At 33.4% G+C, this 19901-nt stretch overlaps 1 protein-coding gene across 7 annotated transcripts in view; it reads left to right on the forward strand.

The window, feature by feature from the left end:
• Positions 1-19901, forward strand: part of NELL2 (neural EGFL like 2) — a 300577-nt gene that overhangs the window by 37400 nt on the left and 243276 nt on the right. For 4 of the 7 annotated variants that reach the window (XM_039882249.1, XM_039882245.1, XM_039882244.1 and 1 more), the window contains exons 4-5: positions 975-1034; positions 6116-6266. In XM_039882249.1, coding sequence (XP_039738183.1) covers positions 975-1034; positions 6116-6266 — 211 coding nt within the window. The remainder of the gene's footprint in view (positions 1-974; positions 1035-6115; positions 6267-19901) is intronic. The other 3 variants (XM_039882250.1, XM_039882248.1, XM_039882246.1) reach the window with 1 other exon arrangement.

Raw genomic sequence — 19901 nt, forward strand, 5'->3', positions numbered from 1 at the left:
TGTTTTTGTTGTTTTGAATGGTTAGTTGATGCTTATGTTTCAGATTTCTGATTATATTCATATATGTACGTTTTTATGTGGTTTGATATTTTACAACATTACTCCAATGAACGTTTTTGTAAGTAATACATGAAGATACATGTTTACTGTGCATTGAATTAAATTATAATTAGCTATAGATTTGAAAGAAACTTTTGAGATTTTGGGGGGTTCGATGAAAATAAAATACAGAAGGGGAATTTTCAGGTTGACGTTCCAAGAGCATATCCTTGTACTCTCTTAACCTAGTAATATAAAGGGCACACAGGTGTCTTAAGGATGAGTATGTGGGATCATTAGTTATGGGCTTGCCCCATGAAAAAGTTGTGGATTACTTATATATTTTGCCCAATAAAATTTTATGAAGAATTATTTCAAAATGTTTTTTTTCAAAAGCTTTTAGTTTTAAAATTTAGTTCAGTTTAAAACAGTAGTTTAGAATAACTAGCTGAGAGATTACATGATATATAGTTTTGTGGATTTGAAAAGCCTAAATTAATCCAAAGATTAAGAGATATGTATTTGTTTATCTTCAGAATATATTTTTATAACATATAACATATATATTTTTACAACATCATCATCATGTTGGTAGGATACTATCATGTAATAATGGAAAGCACATTGGGCTGGGTTAGGATCCTGGCTCTGCCACTTGAATTTGCTGGGTTCATTCCTATATCCTATCAAAATTAGTTGTGATCGATCTATCGGAGGAAGTCACTGAGAGGACATTACAGCCAGTTAACCCTTGAGCTGGACCTGGGTAACTGGAGGCTTCTCACCTTCTCCTGTCCTTGGAATGTACACTTTCCTTACCATTCCCACTGTAGAAGCCGGTTTCAAGGATGCAAACTTGAGATAATGTGTTATTGAGACCATCTTGATTGAATATGTGACTGAACCCAGCTAAGGGCTCTCTATATACTTTTAAGATTCAGGCGGGAGCAGATGGAGATCTACGCGTTTTGCGGCCACCAAGACAAGTCTCATATGTAAGTTTCCTTGCTTATTAAACCTAGCAATCTGGAGTGGCTTGCCTCTTCAGGTTCTTCTTGCCTTCCATATATGGGGACTAGTTTCACATTTCACCTGGGAATCTCTTGAGGTTTTCAACAAAGTTCTTAGAAATGATCTATGATTTGAGTCACTTATGGTGACAGCCCAAGTGTCTTGGCTTCCCTGTGCCTCTCTTTCTCATCTGTAATTTCTATTATTATGGACCTAATAATAATCCCATTTATTCAAAGTTGCCGTGAGACTTAAATGAGATTGTTTAAGGACTTTGCAAACTGCATATATAGCATCAATAAAAATTTATTGACTGTTAAAATTGTTACTATTATTTTGCTTTGAAAGTTTGCACTATAAAGACATGGATATATTGAAGAGAGAGCAAGAGCAATGGTCAATAACTATATTAATAGTTCTAACTTGGTATATTTATAACCTGAATTTAGATGACAACAACTTTTCATAGTTAGAGACAGGAAGAAAAGGATAATTTAGTGAGTTGGAACATTTTTTGTCAAACATGCTCTGCCTGATATTAGACTGTTTTTATAATTTAATTTTCACATGGTATTTTTATTAGTCTGGTTATTTGAGGGAAAATTAATTTAAGTTTTTACATAGTGCAGATGGAATAGAGACCTGTCAGTGAGCAGAGACTCATTTAATTCACGATGGTCATTGTAGTGATGCAGTTTAAGTGCAAAAGAAAATATTACCAATTTCTTTGTTATTGGAAGGTGGACAAATCCCTTCTCTTTATTTTTACTGCTAACGCACTAAAAATACTTGACGAAGCTTCAATCTCTCTTTTTAAGTAAACACTCATATTTGCTACCATGTACATAGTTGCATTGAGCTACAGTCTATTTTAGAAATAAACCAATCTCTCCCCTTTCTCCTTTTACCCATGTATATGGGAAATGCATAGCACATCGTTTAAATCCCTAGAAATGGTTACTACATTCCCATATCAACTCATCACTTCATCCTGGTAATCCCATGACCGAAAATGAATATTTTGATGTAATTGCTTCTGAGCTACTTCATTATTTATTGATAACTGCTTTAAAATGCCGCTAGTTTTTTTCTTAGTGGGAGTTTTAGCCTCTGCACATAGTAAAAATGGAAAATGTTGAAACAAACTTTTGTTTTAAACTCAAGCGATTCTCCAATTAAAAAGACCCAATACAGCATGGACATATTACTAAGTTTTCTGTAGGCCTTACCAGTAGCATTTAAATGCTCCTTTTCCCAGCATGTTTTTCTATGAAGAGATAATTTTGTCAGCCTTATTAGCCCTTCTTTGAAAAGAAATTCAGTTTATATTGATTTTAGTCTATAAAAGAATGATCATTTATAGTTCTCTAGAAACAGAGAGTGGTAGGCAGGATTTTATCTTAAGAATAATTTGATTGCCAAAAACTTTTATGTCAATTTTCAAATGTGGAAACTTAAATTTTGTGGCCGAGTTTGGAAGAATTAGAATGAAAATCGCTATGAGGGTATTGTGGCTCTTGTTAGTTTTAGTAGGTTCCACAGTCTCATTGCTTATAAGAGCAATAACAATGTGTCTTAATCCTAACAGCCAACACATGGTGTTTACTACATGCCACACACAGCTATTTATCTGCATAGCTCGTGTTAGAACGTCATTCTTCTGGGTTCAGAGTTTGTTCTGATAACCACCACACTTTATTTCTCTGTGTTTAGTTTCTAACAGGAGATCTTGTTGAGAAATTGCTTAATACGTACTTGAAGCAAATTATTAATTATGAAAACCAAAGCGATAACAAAAATAAAGTAAAATTAATTCTCACATGGTGTTTTTTTTTACTTGATTTTCTGGTGAAGAACAGAATTGGGTCTTACAGTAATAATCATGGGAACTCAGAAATCTCTCTGAATATTACATAATCCTTGAGATGCATATAGAAGGCAGGAATGCTAATTTTACAAATTAGAAAACAGAAATGCAAATGAGGAAAGTGACCTTTCTTAAAATCACTACTAAGCTAGTCACTTAAGGAACTAAAAATGTTATCTTATATAATTACTTTTCTCTGGATTATTTTCTGTGTTGGTGCTCCTATATTTGCATTTCTGTTTGTGAGGGCCAGTGAAGCATGGATAAAGAAAGGATGCCATGTTCAGGAGGCCATGCAATTTAGTGGAAAGAATACTGGACCAGAAATTGTCATCTCTATTATGCCTCTAGCATGCTGGTGCTTTTGGGTGAAACAAGATTGTTCCTTTTACTCATTGAAAAAGGAAGTAGTAATTGTTATCCCTGTCAAGTTTCCATGGCTTTGTGAGAACAAAATAGAATATGGTTTCAAAGGGGAAGATATATTATTATACATTTTTGAAGGATGAATGTTGACTAGTATCAGATATGCAGCTATATATATATGTAATATATATAATATACAATTTATAGTTATGTATATTGTCCCTGCTTTGCTACAGATTTAGTATTTTTATGATCCATCTTTTCATCCTCTCATTTCTGTGATTCCCATGACTTAGTGAAGCTTTAGATATTCCTTTAGATACTACATTCCGATAACTTCTAAATTTATATTGCTAACCTTGACTCTCTCTTGAGATCTAATTCTGTAGTGCCAGCCCCCAACTAGACACTTTCACATGCATATCTCATAGCACCTCAGAATGACCATTTTTAAAACTGGAATTTAATCTAGGTACCATCATGCTCCTACTATATTTCCTTTCATTTGGTCTTTAAAGCTAGAAACTTTGGGTTTGATTGGATTCAGTTTTCTTTCTTTCTTTTGCCTTTTGCATGTGTTTTATCAGTGACCAAATTCTTTAGATTCTACTCTCTAAAAATCTCTTGAATTCTACACCCTTCTGTTTATTCTGATGCTACTCAATAGAGTTCAGGTCCCCATCAAGTCTTCCTGGACTCAGGCATAATGAATTCTTGAAAACATACTTTTAAAGGGAATAATGGATTTATACCTTATTAGGGTAAGGTAATAGTTGATGGGAAATAGTGAGCTGTTGACAGAGAGCTGAAAATTATGATGCAGTCATGACTAAACTTCTTGTGGGTATTCTCTCTGTCACATTCAGGTAACTTAAAAATCTTCGCCTGTGTCCTGGACCCCTGGGTTGGGGATTCCAGGTAAAGAAACCATTCTGAGGCCATGGTAAGTCAGGCCAGGTTTTCTTCCTCCCATCAGCCTTCCACATTGCCTCTCGTTTCCACATTGCAACACAGATGGGAAGTTCATGCAAGCCCCAGTTTTGAAACATCTATGAAATAACTCGGTTAATCAGAATGGAAGGAAAAAAAATATTATTTTTCCTATCACTACGGCATGAGCTAGATGGGGCTTCTGCTGGCCATGTTTGTGCTGGAGGGTCCCTCTTTCTTGCAAGTCACCTTACCTCCGTAGCGGGAGCAAAATAAATAAGTAATGGGCTGAGAGGAAAGGTTGGACAAGGTGTGACATCTTGTCCTAAATTATGACTCTGCATGAGTGAATAAGCTTCAAGCCCAAGCTGGATAGAGACCCCATAGGACCCTACTTACCACACTAGTAGGGTAGAAGATGGTTCTGCTTTTAAGCATCTCAATGCAAATATCCATGCTGTTTTTCACTTGGCCCTTCTCTCATCAATTTGCCAGATGAGCAGTACAAGGACCAGTATCATTACTGGTCAAAGCCAAAAATGTCAATTTGATTTGGGAAAGGTAGCTTAGGGAAGTCAAAATATATTGTTTAAAATATGTGAAATCTAACAAAAAAAATTAGGATTATTTGTTTCTCCTAGTTTATGGGTATCTTGAGGGCTTCTCCATGTTTGTGTATTTCCAATTATGGACACAGACCAGGTGATTATATTTTTATTCTATAAATTTGTGGGGCTAGAATAGTAGGGGACTTTGGATTAATCCTATAATCTGTTTCATCAAAGTTGTGTCCCTCAGTGAGGTTTCTGCCATACCACTCCCAAGGGAGTGCTTGGAAATGTATGAGAGAACTTTGGGTTGTTACAATGACTGAAGATTCATTGGGATGGGGATCCAGAAGTGCTAAATGTTCTTCAATGCATGGAACAATCTTACACAAGGAAGGATTGTTCTCTCCTAATGCTAGTAGTTTCCCCATTGAGAACTATCTAGTTTCCCTACTCTAAAGCATAGAAAAAGAGAATGATTTGATTACAATGAAAACTGTTTCTGGTTTCTGTCAACCCTTTTCACACACTGTGAATGGGAGAGCCTTATGCTCAGTTAGCAGGTGGCTTGAATGATAGATATTTCCTATTCATTTCTGTACACTAAATCCATTTCTGTCCTGATCTATTTCCCCCATCTTCCGAGTCCTAAGATTGGAGTGCAAGACTCTACCAGGTGGGAGCGCACGGCAAAAGTTTCTGCTCTCCCTGGCAAACTTCCCTTGTCTAGACTTTTTCTAAGCCTGGGGAGAGGCACACGAGAATTAAATTCTATCTGTTTCTTTCAACAAATATGATAAGACAATTTGATCTTAGTTTCATCCACTGCACAGAAGGCCGAGAGTGACTAATTTCAATGATCTTTAAAAAAATCTATTTAGAGCAAGCCTTCTGGCTGAAGACATCAGTGTGGGAGATGGCAGATAGATTTAAATCCAATTTTCTATCGTGAGGTATCAGAAAAGCTAAATGGCTCATACGTGGTCTTTTAGGTACTATTCTAGGAAGTACATCTTTTTGTTCATTGTTGACACTGACATGGCCGTAGTATCCAGGCTATAGGAAATGCGTAAGGAGAAAACTTGGAATCACACTTCTTCAAACAGTGTTCTTTGATTTTTTGTCTCAAAAATGATATTTTGGAAAAAAATTTCTGAAACACAAGTTCAGTAATTCATGTAGTTTACCATCCTGTGTTATATGTAACATAAAGTTTCTTTGAAAGAATTTGCCAGGAGAGTCTGAAACTTGGTATTTATTTTATTACTTGATAATATTTTTTGAAAAATAATGCATGTAAAAGGTACTTTATAAAGCCAAATTCTAGACTATTTAGTGTATGTTTCTTTTTTAGATACTCCCAGAAGTATAAAAGCATCCACTGCTACAGCTGAACAGTTTCTTCAGAAACTGAGAAATAAACATGAATTTACTATTTTGGTGACCCTAAAACAAACCCACTTAAATTCCGGAGTTATTCTCTCCATTCACCACTTGGATCACAGGTAAGTAAGTGGAACTGCTGTTTTCATTATATTTGGTTAAATGAACACATTAAAAAAGAAGTAAACAAAACAAGTTATACAAGATTGGCTTAAAACAGCTAGAATAGTTTTGCTACATTCTGCAGAATCACAAACGGAAGTATTTACGATCTGCCTAAAAGCAGAACGTGCTGCTGCTTTTGATGTTGCTAAGAGAACACAGAAGCCACCATTTCTAAAACAAATTTATTAATTACTAAATTCCTCATGAGATATATTCCTCAATGTTAAAGTCAAACATACTTCTTAATTTGTGAAGATTTAACCTCGAAAACATTGTATTCCATTCTTCAGGAAATCACCTGGGTTTAGAGTTTAGTAGCCTTATAATTTTAATTTCTAACAGATAACATATTTTTCAATGCAATTCTTAGATATTAGTGGTTAAAGCTATAATCTTAGCTGTAAATTGAATCAAAATGCTATTTAGCATCTCCCAGCTTCTTGTATGTGTAGAAGCATGATTGGAAGAGGTGGTGGGAGTAATGGGGAGGAGGAAGCAGTAATTTATTCATAACACTTGGCATATACAGAAGTCACCATTAGATAATACCTAACAGCTTAAAACAATTCCTTCCTGAAAGAATAACCATGGTTCTGACAATGAAAATTCTTTTATGTTCATATTTTAAATACCTGCACCACCACTATCTGTGGATCTTGGACAAGTCACATAACCTCCTTGTGCCTCATTTTTCTCATCTGGAAAATGGGAATAATAATAGTACCTACTTGGTGGGTTATTGTGAAGAATAAAGAATTTGTATACGTAAAGTGTTTTACGTATGTGAAGGTGTTAATGATCCTGCTCAGGTGTGGGCAGAAGCCTCTGGGTATCATATCAGAGATTAGGCTGTTTGGGACTTCGCATATCTTTACTAAATACTAAAGAGCAAACAGAAGTGAATATATGTGGAGAACAAAATATAGCAGGATGACAGAGAGAGCAAGGTTCCTAATCACACTTGATCTGGTTTATTATCTAGGCTTTAAGGCATCACTTAGCTAGTTAGGGACAGAGTGAGGACACAAGCCCCTTTCTTCTGATTTTTGTGTCTCATGTTTTTATGAGTCCACTGTGATATCTCCTAACCTGCCATTACCCTGATAGACCTTGTGTTATGGTTCATGTAGTTCTTTTTCCCGTTACTGTTGCTGAAGTTACCTTTCTTCCCCTAGTCTCATTCTCACCCATCTCTTTAAGTCTCATCATTTCCTGAACACTGATTTATTTATTCTCTGCATTTGTTCAAACAATTTTAAGGTGGTTTATAGAGATATCTATGGGGCAACAAGATAAAAATAAAATAAACTTTGCAAATCAGGGAATAGAAAAACAGAAATATAATTGGATGATTAAGACAATGCAACTATTCTTGGTTCTGAGACCAGAGACATATTTTTTCTATGGCCTTTTATGGGGAAATAGTATCTTTAGAGAAACAGGTTCAGAAAGCTTCATGTTGTAGATGGCATCGCTCCACATGCACTTTGGAAAAAGCAAATCTACAGTGATGCCAGTGACATGCATCTTGGTGCGAAGGTCTTTGAAACAGTATTGCCTTGGAGACCGTTGGTAGTGTGTAAGAAAGCCCTGTGTAAACAAGTATTCCTGCTCAAAATGTCTATTGTGCCTGCTGTATGAGACCTTGATAAAAGACCATGTCTTTCAAGAAATATTTCATGTAAATGGCTTTTCTCAATTTGGCTTTTGAGAATAATATTGAATTCAAGTTGGACTTCTCTAATACTCAAATTGTAGTTATTCTTTGTAGACAATTAAGTAAGAATTAAGTGTTGAGCATAAGCAATTGAGTTAGCAGAAATGCTGACATTTTATTATAAAATTGAGGAGCCAAAGAAAGAAGTGCCTGAATGGAAAGTTCCCAACCCTGCCTGTGGGAGGCCAACATAGGCAATTCCCAAGAGCAGGATTAACTTTCCTCAGGAAATAGTTTGGGTTCTACTCTCATGTATTGTAGATGGATTCTATAGAATGTGGAAATTTTATTTTATTGTTATTTATTTCTATAGCATCAAATTTTTAATTTCTTCCTACATGTGGAAATTTTACTTGTGCTATAAAGTTCAAACAGTACACATGATGGAGATGTGAAGTACAACATAGGGAATATAGTCAATAATATTATAATGAACGTGTACAGTGCCAGGTGGCTACCAGATAAATTAGAGAATCACTTCATGAATTATATAAATGTCTAACCGCTATGCTATACACCTGAAACTAATATAAAATAATATTGAATGTCAGCTCTAATTGAAAAATTAAAATTAAAAAACATTATGTGTAATATTTATAGTGAATTTTACAAATTAGGAAAGTCACAAAAAGGAAGTAAAATTATCTGTAATTTTATCCCCTGGGGATAATTTCTACTAATATTTTCAGTTATAAATGTCTACTTAAAGTATATAGATATAATATTTTTTTAAAAAATTGATTCAGACTATATAATATTTTATAACTTTTAAAACTTCAGTGAAATATTTTGAGAACTTTTCCATGCCAAATAAATATTTGTTTAAATCTTTTAATGACCAAAGAATATGCCATCATTGGATACAAATTAAAACAAGAGTAATCAAATTCTCACATTTGTCATTAAAAAATATAAATGAGGTATCCAAAAAATGTCCAATTTTCATCAGTATAATTACCCGAAGTATCCACTAGGATAAACTAGTTTGCAAACTATGTGCTTGGATAAGTGAATGAATTTATGTGCTCCACAGGATGGTTAGCTATAAACCAGTTACATATTGAAAAATGCCTGTCAGAATGAATATTGATCTGTAATCTAACTGGATGTGATTAGGTGGAGATCCAGCTCTCCATAAGTTCTTTTCTAGTTCATGGAAGAGCTCTCCTGCACGCCAAAGGAAACTCATTTTTGAGACTGGGTGAGATGAGGTCGTGGTGCTTCATCTGAGCACATGTTCTTGCCTCCTTGGTAGCAGGAAGCATAAAAACAAGAACTTGAGTTACTCTTCCGTGAATTAGGCCCTGTGAGTTAGACTACAGAGTGTCTGCTACAAACAAACATGAAATAAACATTAATATTATTACTAGAGATGATGTGCGATGGCTTCTCTACTCATGTCAGTCCCTGACTCATCTTATTTCCATTTGGGCTGATTGCAGTGATCATCTGGCTAACTTGCAGCCTGCTCTGGAGCAGAATTAAGTAGGGAGAAGATAGTAAGAAACAGAGATGGGGGGAATGTCAGCTCCAGCACTGGCAGATATGGGGAAAAGTGATATCATTCAGTAGGAGTATAAATGCCAGGCACCTGGCCAGTCTGCTCATCTTCTGTGTGTCACCCCCTTCCTTTCTCTCTGCTGCCCAAATCCTGTTCATACTTCAGAAGTCCACTCATGTCTCCATGAAGCTCTTTTACTGACCTTTCTAGCTTACGTGAATTTCTTCCTCATTTAGCCTCCAATGTGGTTTTAAATTTGTGCCACTTCTTTTGGCATTCTCACATACATCTTATATTGTTACTTAATGTTTCACATATGTACATATGTATTAAATGTATATGAGACATTACAATATCATGTACTGCTTTTAATCATAATTATAACAAATATTTATTGAGGATTTTTAAACTTTAGATTGTAATAAAAAATTGGTAATACATTTCAGGGTTCAAAATTTAAAAGACACAACAAAGTATAAAGTCTAACTTCATCCCTGTTCCTGGCTACCTAGTTTCTATCCCTGTGTTATCATTACAGACATTTTAAAAATAATAAAAGCATGAAGAAGAAAATGCAGCTCAGCCAATCAGTGGTGTGCTGGAGCGAGCTCATACTGCCTTATGAGTTGAAACTTTGTGAGCAGGTCAACATCACTGTTAGCTTGATGTAGGTCATGGAGTGATGATTTATGCCTAGGAAATCAGGAAATGCTACAAAGTCAGAGGTTGGGGTTTTTTTTTGGGGGGGGTGTGTGGTGGGTGGTATATTTTATTGATAATTTTTTTGATGAATATTTACTTTTTTATATTTCTTTTCTATTTTTCTTATACAAATGCATAAATGAACCAATATCTTAGAATTATTTCTCTAGAGAACAGAGCCGATTATTAAACATTTACCAGCACTACTGCCTATAGTCCTGGCATCTAGAGATAATCACTGTAACACTCTGGGATGCAGCTTTCTAATCCTTTCTTTTCCAGATGTACCTGAGTGTGTAAAATTTTACATTGTTGACAACAATTTTTTATTAGATTTTAAGTTTTTTGTTTTGTTTTTGTTTTTGCTGTTAGGATTGTAGCATTAAACTTATAAACTCCATTTTATTTACCATGCTGTCATACACAGTTAGATGCTAAAGAATATTTGATGGGTAAAGAAATGAGTGAAAGATCAAGAGAAAGATCATCATGACCTCACAGTTTTCACCAGGCTAGGACAAAGTTTCTGGAGAATGCTCATATTGCTATATTGATACAGGGTGCCTAATCCACCCTGAAATGTCATTAGCTCTAGCATGAGGATTTTACTAACTGGCAGCCACTGCCTCGAAACAGCTATAAGTCAAGTTCTTAGAGAATAACAACACCTGTAATGAGTTATTATAACAACATCTCAGTCACTGTGTTAAAGCTGGAAACCTAATCACACAACTTTGTTGATTTGGACATATGAAACTAAAGGACACGCTCTGGATTCTAGGGTATCTGAAGGGAGCTAAGAGCAAGACAAAAAGTAGGAAAGGCATACATCACAGCATCTTGGAATTGGAAGGGGCTTAAGTCAAACCTTGGCAATGAAACACAGCTTCAAAGTGTTTCATATGTTAATGCTGACTGCATTCCCTATGCCATACTCCCCATTCCCGTGACCATCTATCAGCAATGTTCCAGTGTCCTATGAAGCAAAGTCTCCTTTGGCCTCCCAACCTGAGATGCTGGTTTCTTTTCAAATGGTATTTTTTGAGTAGGGTATAATATTAAAAATTAGACCACAAACTTCATGTGAGCACAATGTGAAAGGCTTGTAGGAGCTTCAGCCATTTCTGTGTATATTTAGCCAACACAGTATTACCTAAAAACAGCAGACAATAATATTATGGCACTTTATGTCTGAAAGAATTAAGACATTCAGGCAATCAAAGAGAGCATCATTATAGTTTTTCTGCCTATTGTGTTTTGAAAAGGAAAAATAAAGAATAAAGAAATAATTATAAGATATTGATTCACTTATCCATTTATACAGGAAATGTAGAAGAGAAATATGAAAACAGTAAAGGCTCATTGAAAAGTAGATTCATTAGTAAAAATAAGGAAAAAATTCCCCCAAATTTCAAATGGACTCTGTTCTCTTTCATGTTTCAAAAAAATTGCTGTTCTTCAGGATAAATAAAATTCTTTTGTTATCCTTTGGTGTAGATCTGGTACAGTCACCTGGATTATGTTCTGCAGTTTATAATACTTCTCTTTTATTTAAGATAGTTTTGGGCTTTAGATATACAAATTAGTTCTCATGGGGTTATTATTAGGAATTTTCCTGATAGCCAAACATTAAATATGCTTCCAACTTTGAATGCTTTGCAGATAGCATACATGGAAATAATTTGTGGCAATAGCTTTTCAAATAAATACAAAACTGTCTTGGACTTTGCTATTATCTCTATATTAATAAACTTGAGGTGAGATAAATGATATTTTTTTTACTCATTTAGTATTAATTATTATATATTCTGAATGAGTAAGACCATATTTATATGAGGCTGATAAAATGTGTCTTCATATTTGTGAATGCTTGTCATGTATAAAGCCATTTCTCTTTTTTGACATTACTAAGTTAAAAATTAAACTTGCTGGCAATATTTGCTTGGCTTAATGGCTCTGAACTAAAAGATTACTTAATTATGGATAAAATTAACAGATGACATAACAGCTATTATATTCTTTACTTTTTGGTTGCATTTAATAAATAACATTAAAGATAATTGGATTTATGAATTAAAATTTTAAACCCCAAGTTCTATATAATTAAAAAACTTTACTTATATTTTATTCCCTTAAAGTATGTTTCTATATCAGTTATCTATAACAAAATTATACCTTTAATGTATACTTTAATGCCTTCCTTATTATTAGGAAAGTTGCAATATATATTCTAATATAGTTAAGTATATATTTATCTCATTACCAAGCAGACATGGTGAGTTGCTCATCAAAGAAACTGAATTAAAGTTAATACTCAGCAAGCAAATGTGATTTCTCATATTCTTTTTAAACAATTTTATTTTATTATTAGTTTCAAGCATACAGTACATTGGTTAAACATTTATATAGTTTATTAATAATTTCTCTGATTGCTCTTTCTCTCCTCTGGCTCTATACCTAGCCATTATGTTAATGCTGACTGCATTTTCTATGCCATACTCCCCATCCCTATGACCATCTGTCAGCTACTAATTTATACTTCTTTAACCTTTCACCCCTTTCTCTTCTATATTTGTAAGTCTGTTTTTTGATTAGTTTGTTCTTTTTGTTCTTTAGATTCCGCATATAAGAGAAATCTTACGGTATTTATCTTTCTCTGTCTGACCTATTTCACTCAGTATAATAACATCCATATCATTGTGAATGGTAAGATTTCTTCTTTTTAATGACTAAGTAATATTTCATTGTATATATGAACCATAACTTCTTTATCCAATCATCCAATGATGGGCATTTAGGTTGCTTCCATATCTTGGCTATTGTAAATTGTGCTGCCATGAACATAGGGATGCATACATCTTTACAAATTATTGTTTTGGTTTTCTTTAGATAAATACCCAGAAGTGCAATTGTTGAGACAAAAGGAATATGTATTTTTAATTTTTTGAGAAACCTCCAGAGTGTTTTCCATAGTGGCTGCACCAATTTGCAATCCCATCACCAGTGTATAAAGGTTCCCTTTTCTCCAAATCCTTTTCTCCAAACCGACACTTGTTCTTTGATTTTTTGATGATAACCATTCTGACAGGTGTGGGGTGATATCTCATTGTGGTTTTAATTTACATTTCTCTGGCGATTAGTGACCTTGAGCATCTTTCATATGTCTATTGGCCATCTGTATTTCCTCTTGAGAGAAATATCTGTTCAGGTCTTCTGCCCATTTTCTAATTGAATTATTTTTTGGTTGTTGAGTTGTATGAGTTCTTATCAGATATATCATAAGCAAATATCATCTCCCATTCAGTCAGTTGTCTTTTGTTTTGTTGATGGTTTCCTTCGCTGTGCAAAAACTTTTTAGTTTAACGTAGTCCCATGTGTTTATTTTTTCTTTTGTTTCCCTTGCCTGAGGAGATATGTCTGAAAATAAATTACTAGTAGCAATATCAGATTGATTACTACTTATGTTTTCTTCTAGAAGTTTTATGGTTTTGGGTCATGCTTTTAATTCTTTAATTCATTTTGAGTCTATTCTTGTAAACAGAGTAAGAAGATGGTCCAGTTTCTTTTTTCGCATGTTATCTGTCCAATTTTCCCAACACCATTTATCGAAGAGACTGTCCCCATTGTATATTCTTGCCTCCTTTGTCATATATTAAGTGAGCGTATAGGTGTGGATTTATTTTGGGGCTCTCTATTCTTATATGTACAAAATTTGTATATAGGTGAAGTGATGGGAAAAAGTTCAGTTTTAATATATAGAGATTATTTCATGGAACACGGATCTCCTTTTCATGCTGAAGAAGTGAGGCATTCTTTTCCTTGTCAGCATTCCACCCTTGCTGCAGCAGCAACCATGGACTAACTTACCCATATCCACTCCCATCATACATTTTGGGTATTTAATCCCTTAGCCAAAGATGCAGAGGACCAGGGATATTTCTAGGTCTGCATCCTGTTTTGACAATGTCCAGTTGTCAGGCCCCGAATATCTTAGGCCACAGTAAGACCCTTCGGCCACATCCATCTTGTACCTCTTTTATATCTACTTTCTTCACTCCAGATGGCAGACTACAGGTACCCTGGCTGTTGTGTTGGCAGTTGTTATTGAGGCTCAAGCTCAACCTGGTGTGTTCCTGCTTGGATATTTTCATGTTTCTCATTTCTGTGTTGCCCGGTTATTTCTTTATATGTGATAGTAAAGGTTAATTGTCCTTTAGAAATAATTAGCCCATGTAGCTACTAATGATCAGTTTGGTACTTTTTTAAAAGTTTTTTTCCTTAGGGTTAAAAAATATTTTTAACGATTAAAAAATTTTTTTTAAATAGTATTTCTTCACGGGGAAATGGAAAGTTTGAGAATGTTCTTTTTTTTCTTTGATAAGCCCCTGTGACTATTTCCCCTTTCACCATTTTTGAAGATGTTGATATTTCTAAATTTTAGGATATAGTAGCTTTCCCTAATTGCCTTTAAGTCATAAGCTTTTCAGCACTTAGTGATTTACTAACCAATCCCATATTTCATATTAAAGCTCTATATGAATGAAGGTTTTATTTTTAGTCATTAGCCTATAATTCCTTTTTTATTTTTAATAAAGGAAACCCAAATCTATCAACTATGTATCATTTCCTATGCAATATAAGTGCTTTTGGCAGGGATATTTTGTTGTTGTTTTTCTTACACTCATAAATGAAGCCTTGTAATTAAATGAAACACTGTTAGAGATTCTACTTTCCTGAGAACATCATTTTTTTCCTTAAGAGTATTTTTATATTCTGAAAGTTAGGGGGCAGGAAGTAATTTTCTAAACATAAATACAGGTTCTCTTAGCAGATAGTATAATGTGCTCCCTAATAAAAAGAGCCTACAAGTTTTTGACTTTTTAAAAACTCTGAGGTTTCTATCTTTATAAAAAACTTTAAGAGAAGGTAATGTTTTGGCAAAGAAACAAATTAATTAATGTTTTTATTATTTGTAAATATGGTGACTGTAGAATTCATTTGACAGTTCTTTTCATAAGAAAAGTTATTTTTTATGCCTTTATTCATTTATTCAGAAAACATTTCAGGTCCTTCAGACATAGTGCAAAGGTGAATTCTGGGCATTCAGAATTGCAAAGCATAGTCCCTGATGTAAGAAAACAATTGTACTATAGCTGTGTCAAATATACTATGATTCTGGTCCTTCACCAAGCTTGTATAGTCATAGCACTGAGAAATCAATCAATGTATATGACTGGTTGTTTACATACTGTATGCCTACTCTTGGATTAGGTACCTGTGCCTGGTGCATTGGATATAAAGCAAGGGCTTGTAGCTAAAATAGGTTGAGTTGTAGGACACTGAACTGTCCTATGATAGATGATTAGATAAAGAAGCTGTCGTACATATATACAATGGAATATTACTCAGCCATAAGAAGAGATGAAATACTGCCATTTGAGACAACAGGGATGGACCTCGATATTATCATGCTAAGCAAAATAAGCCAGAGAGAAACAGTTGAAAACCACATGATATCACTTATATGTGGGTATAAATCTAAAAGCAACAAATGAACAGGACATTTGTAGTAGTTACCAGAGGATAGGGTAGGAGGGGGGAGAAGGGAGGTAAATGGGGTAAAAGAGGTAAAATACGTGGTGACCTTAAAGAATTTGAAAAAAAGTAAAATTAAAAAAAACATAAAATAATAGATAAAAAATAAAAAAAATATAAAGTAGGTTGAGTTGGGTTCAATTCAGACTTTATCAGTTCCTTGTATGATAACTCTGAGAAAGTCTTTTTCCCTCTTGAACCCCAGTTTCTCAAAGAAGACTATTGATACCCAATTTTGGGTGTTGTTTTGAGGTCGATGTCACATTAAGTTCTCTGTCTCCTCTCCCCCTTATGTGTGTGTTTTTGATAGGTAATACATATTCCTGTACAATATTTGAAAAATATAGGAATATAAAAGAGAAAACAAAAATCATAATTTTTTTATCAGAATAATCACTGTTAACATGTTATTTCTTTCTAATCTTCTCAGGTTGCATAAAATTGGAGATAATGAGATTATTCTAATAGATAAAATATATTACATTTATTTTATAATACCATTAAAATATATTCCTAAAATGTTCATTGGATTCATCATACTTATCATATTGATATTCTGTAATATATTTTATTAACTTTCTATTTTTAGAAATTCAGATTATTTCTTGTTTTTCAGAATTATAATTAATGTGGCAAGCACTGTGTCCAGCATGTAGTATGTGCTTAATCTCTGATAGTTTCTTTAGGACAAATTCCAAGAAATGCAATTTATTGGGTAACTACTTATAATTTTTTTTTTTTGGTATTTTTAAACTTAAAAAAAATACACAGTGCCCAATTAGTCTCAAGAAAACATATCAATGTAAAGTTTCACAAACTAAATATGAAAATGTCCATTTAATGTACCCTTGCTAAAACTGAGCATTATATCGTTAATTTTTTTTTTCCCATTTTGAGTTGGGAAATAGTATGCTGCATTTCTTTGATTACTAGTGAGACTGAACTTTTAAAAATAACTTTACTGCCCGTACACATTCTTTTTATAGACATTATTTTTCTTTTAGTATTATTTTCTTAATAATTTATGAGATCTTTATGTAATTATGGCTAATAACCTCTTATGTGTCATCATTTTTAACCTTTGCATAATTAATTTTTTGTTTTGTTTGCTGCCCATTAATTTTATGTTTTGTATTTTTTTTATCCTTGAGCTAAAATAATTTCATTTATCCTCATTTAGTCCTCATAACATTATCCCATTATCTCATTCAGTCCTCACAATAATCCTATGATGTAGCAACTTTTAGTATCCCCACTTCACAGATGAGATAACTTAGGCACAGAGGTTAAATAACTTCACTAAGTTCTCGTAGTGAGTAAGTGACAGAGCCAGGCTTTTCACCCAAACATTAGCTACAGAGTTCTGTTCTTAATTCTTTGTGTGTCTGTTATCTATTTCAATTAATTTCTTCTTTGAAGATTGTTTAAAAATAGATTGTTCTACCCTAAGATCAGGTAGTCTTCCTTTTATAAATATAATTTTATGGTTTTCTTTTTATCTAACTCTTTTTTTAAATTAAATTTACTGAGATGACATTGATTAATAAAATTATATAGCTTTCAAGTGTACAATTCAATGATATGTCATATGTATATTGCATTGTGTGTTCATCTAAAGTTAAATTTCCTTCTGACACTATATATTTGACCCCCTTTGCCTTTATCTACCTTCTTCTCCCTCCGCCCTCTGGTAACCACTCAACTGTTGTCCGTGTCCATGAGTCTCTGCTTGTCATGTTTGTTGCTTTCAGTTTTATATTTCACATGTAAGTGAAATCATATGGTTCTCAAATTCTGTCATATTTCACTTAGCATGATAATCTCAAGATCTACGTTGTCGCAAATGGCAGTATTTCATCTTTTCTTCTGAGTAATATTCATTGTATATATGAATAATATTCATTGTATATATGTACCACATTTTCTTTATTCAATCATCGAAGGTCACTTCAGTTGTTTCCATGTCTTGGCCACCATAAATAATGCTACTATAAACATCAAGGTGCATATATCTTCACAGATAAGGGTTTTCAAAATTTCTGGATAAATACCCAGAAGAGATATTGCTAGGTCATATGGTAATTCTATTCTTCATTTTTTGAGAAGTCTCCACATTGTTTTCCATAATGGATGTACCAATGGACATTCCTACGTGAAGTGGTATCTCATTGTGGTTTTGACTTGCATTTCCCTAATAGCTAGTGAAGTTGAGCATCTTTTCATATGTCCGTTAGCCATTTGTATGTCTTCTTGGGAGAAGTGTCTGTTCAGATCCTCTGCTCATTTTTTAATTGGATTGTTTTTTTTTCTTGTTGAGTTTTATGAGTTCTTTGTATATTTTGGATATCAGCCCCTTATCAGAGGTATCGCTTGCAAATATCTTCTCCCATTCAGTTGGTTGCCATTTTGTCTTGTTGATGGTTTCTTTTGCTGTGCAGAAACTTTTTGATTTTAGATAGTCCCATTCACTTATTTTTGCTTTTATTTCCCTTGCCTTTGAGGTCAAATTTATAAAGTTCTCTCTAAATTCAAGGTCCATGAGTTTAGTACCTATATTTTCTTCTATGCAATTTATTGTTTCAGATCTCATATTCAGGTCTTTGATCCATTTTGAGTTAATTGATCTAAAATTTATTTTAGTGTAAGAAATGAGGCTCTAAACACTTTTTCTCAGAGAACTATTTCATTATTACTTATTTAACTCTTTCCCCTTCCTTCATTTGAAAATCTCTCCTTTATTGTAAATGGAATCTTATATTTATGTTAAAATTATTTCTGGGCTCTTTCTTCTGTTTCACCAGTCTGTTTATTTTTGTACCAGTAATAGACTTACATAAACAGCTTTTTTTTCATATTATAAATACTGCTTTTCAGTGTACACATTTTAAAAGAGCAAATCAAAAATTCACTGCTCAAATATAATATATTGATGTATTCACAGGCAATATTCAAAATGTATAGTAACCTGCATGATGTGGGCACTAAACTGTCATAGCAATAACGTACTGAATTAGACTGGACCCTGACTATAATCAACCAGTATAGCTATTTCTCTTTGCACTGGGTATATGTACTTCTAAATTTTATGATATTGGTTGTAGATATAGATATACCTATCTAATTTGGTGTGTGTGTAATTTTCTACATGCTATAAATATATATATCAAATATATATTTCAGGAAAAATTTTAATACATTGTAATCTCATTTTCAGTTTAAAGTACCTACTTATCCACTTTCTTCAATAGTGATTTAAAAATTTTGCCAATTTAATAAGTGAAAAGTAACACTTTGTTGGTGAGATTGAATACTTTCTCAGATATTAGCCATTCATATGTCGTTTTTTTCTAAGTAGCCTATTTAGATACACAGTCCATTTTTATACATTTTCTTACTATTTTAAATGAGCTCCATTTAATAATAATATTAATTTCATGTTATCTATAATTTTCATTTTTATTAAAATTGTTATAATGATTAGAAAATTCAAGAAAAAGAAGAAAATTTAAAATATCCTGTATGGGAAATGCATAATTAGTATACAAAATAAAACAAAATTTAGCATGATTTTAGGCAATCTTTGGGAATTAAAAAATTTATCTGTCTTTAATGCTATCAAACATTCTTCTTTGGGTGTTGAAGAGTTTTTGTGAGTATACTCGGAGTGAAGAAGAGGTTATTTCAGCACAATATTTGACTCTACAAAGATTACTTCATGAACAGGCACTAATACACATACTGTTGATAAGTTTACTACTGATCCTTTAATCAGGAATCTAAAAAGTAGGCAACAGTACACCTGTATTTCACCTTCTATCTTAATCCACTCCACTAATATTCAATGAATGATCTATTTTAATGTCCTTTTGTCCTGCCTGTTAAGAAAAATAAATTGAATTTAGGTCTTGATGCACTTATCTAGTGTAATATCCAACAGCTGAAGTCGGTCTCAGAGCCATTTACCTAACAACTCATTCTTTTCTCACAGATTTGTAATGCCAAATGTAATACCAAATGTTTCAGTGCCAATACCAAATACCAAATGTAATGTCAAGTTTCCATCAATGCTGAGGTCTG

Source organism: Pteropus medius, unplaced genomic scaffold, assembly GCF_902729225.1.
Source record: "Pteropus medius unplaced genomic scaffold, Ma_sr-lr_union100, whole genome shotgun sequence".
NCBI classification, from domain to species: Eukaryota; Metazoa; Chordata; class Mammalia; order Chiroptera; family Pteropodidae; genus Pteropus; species Pteropus medius.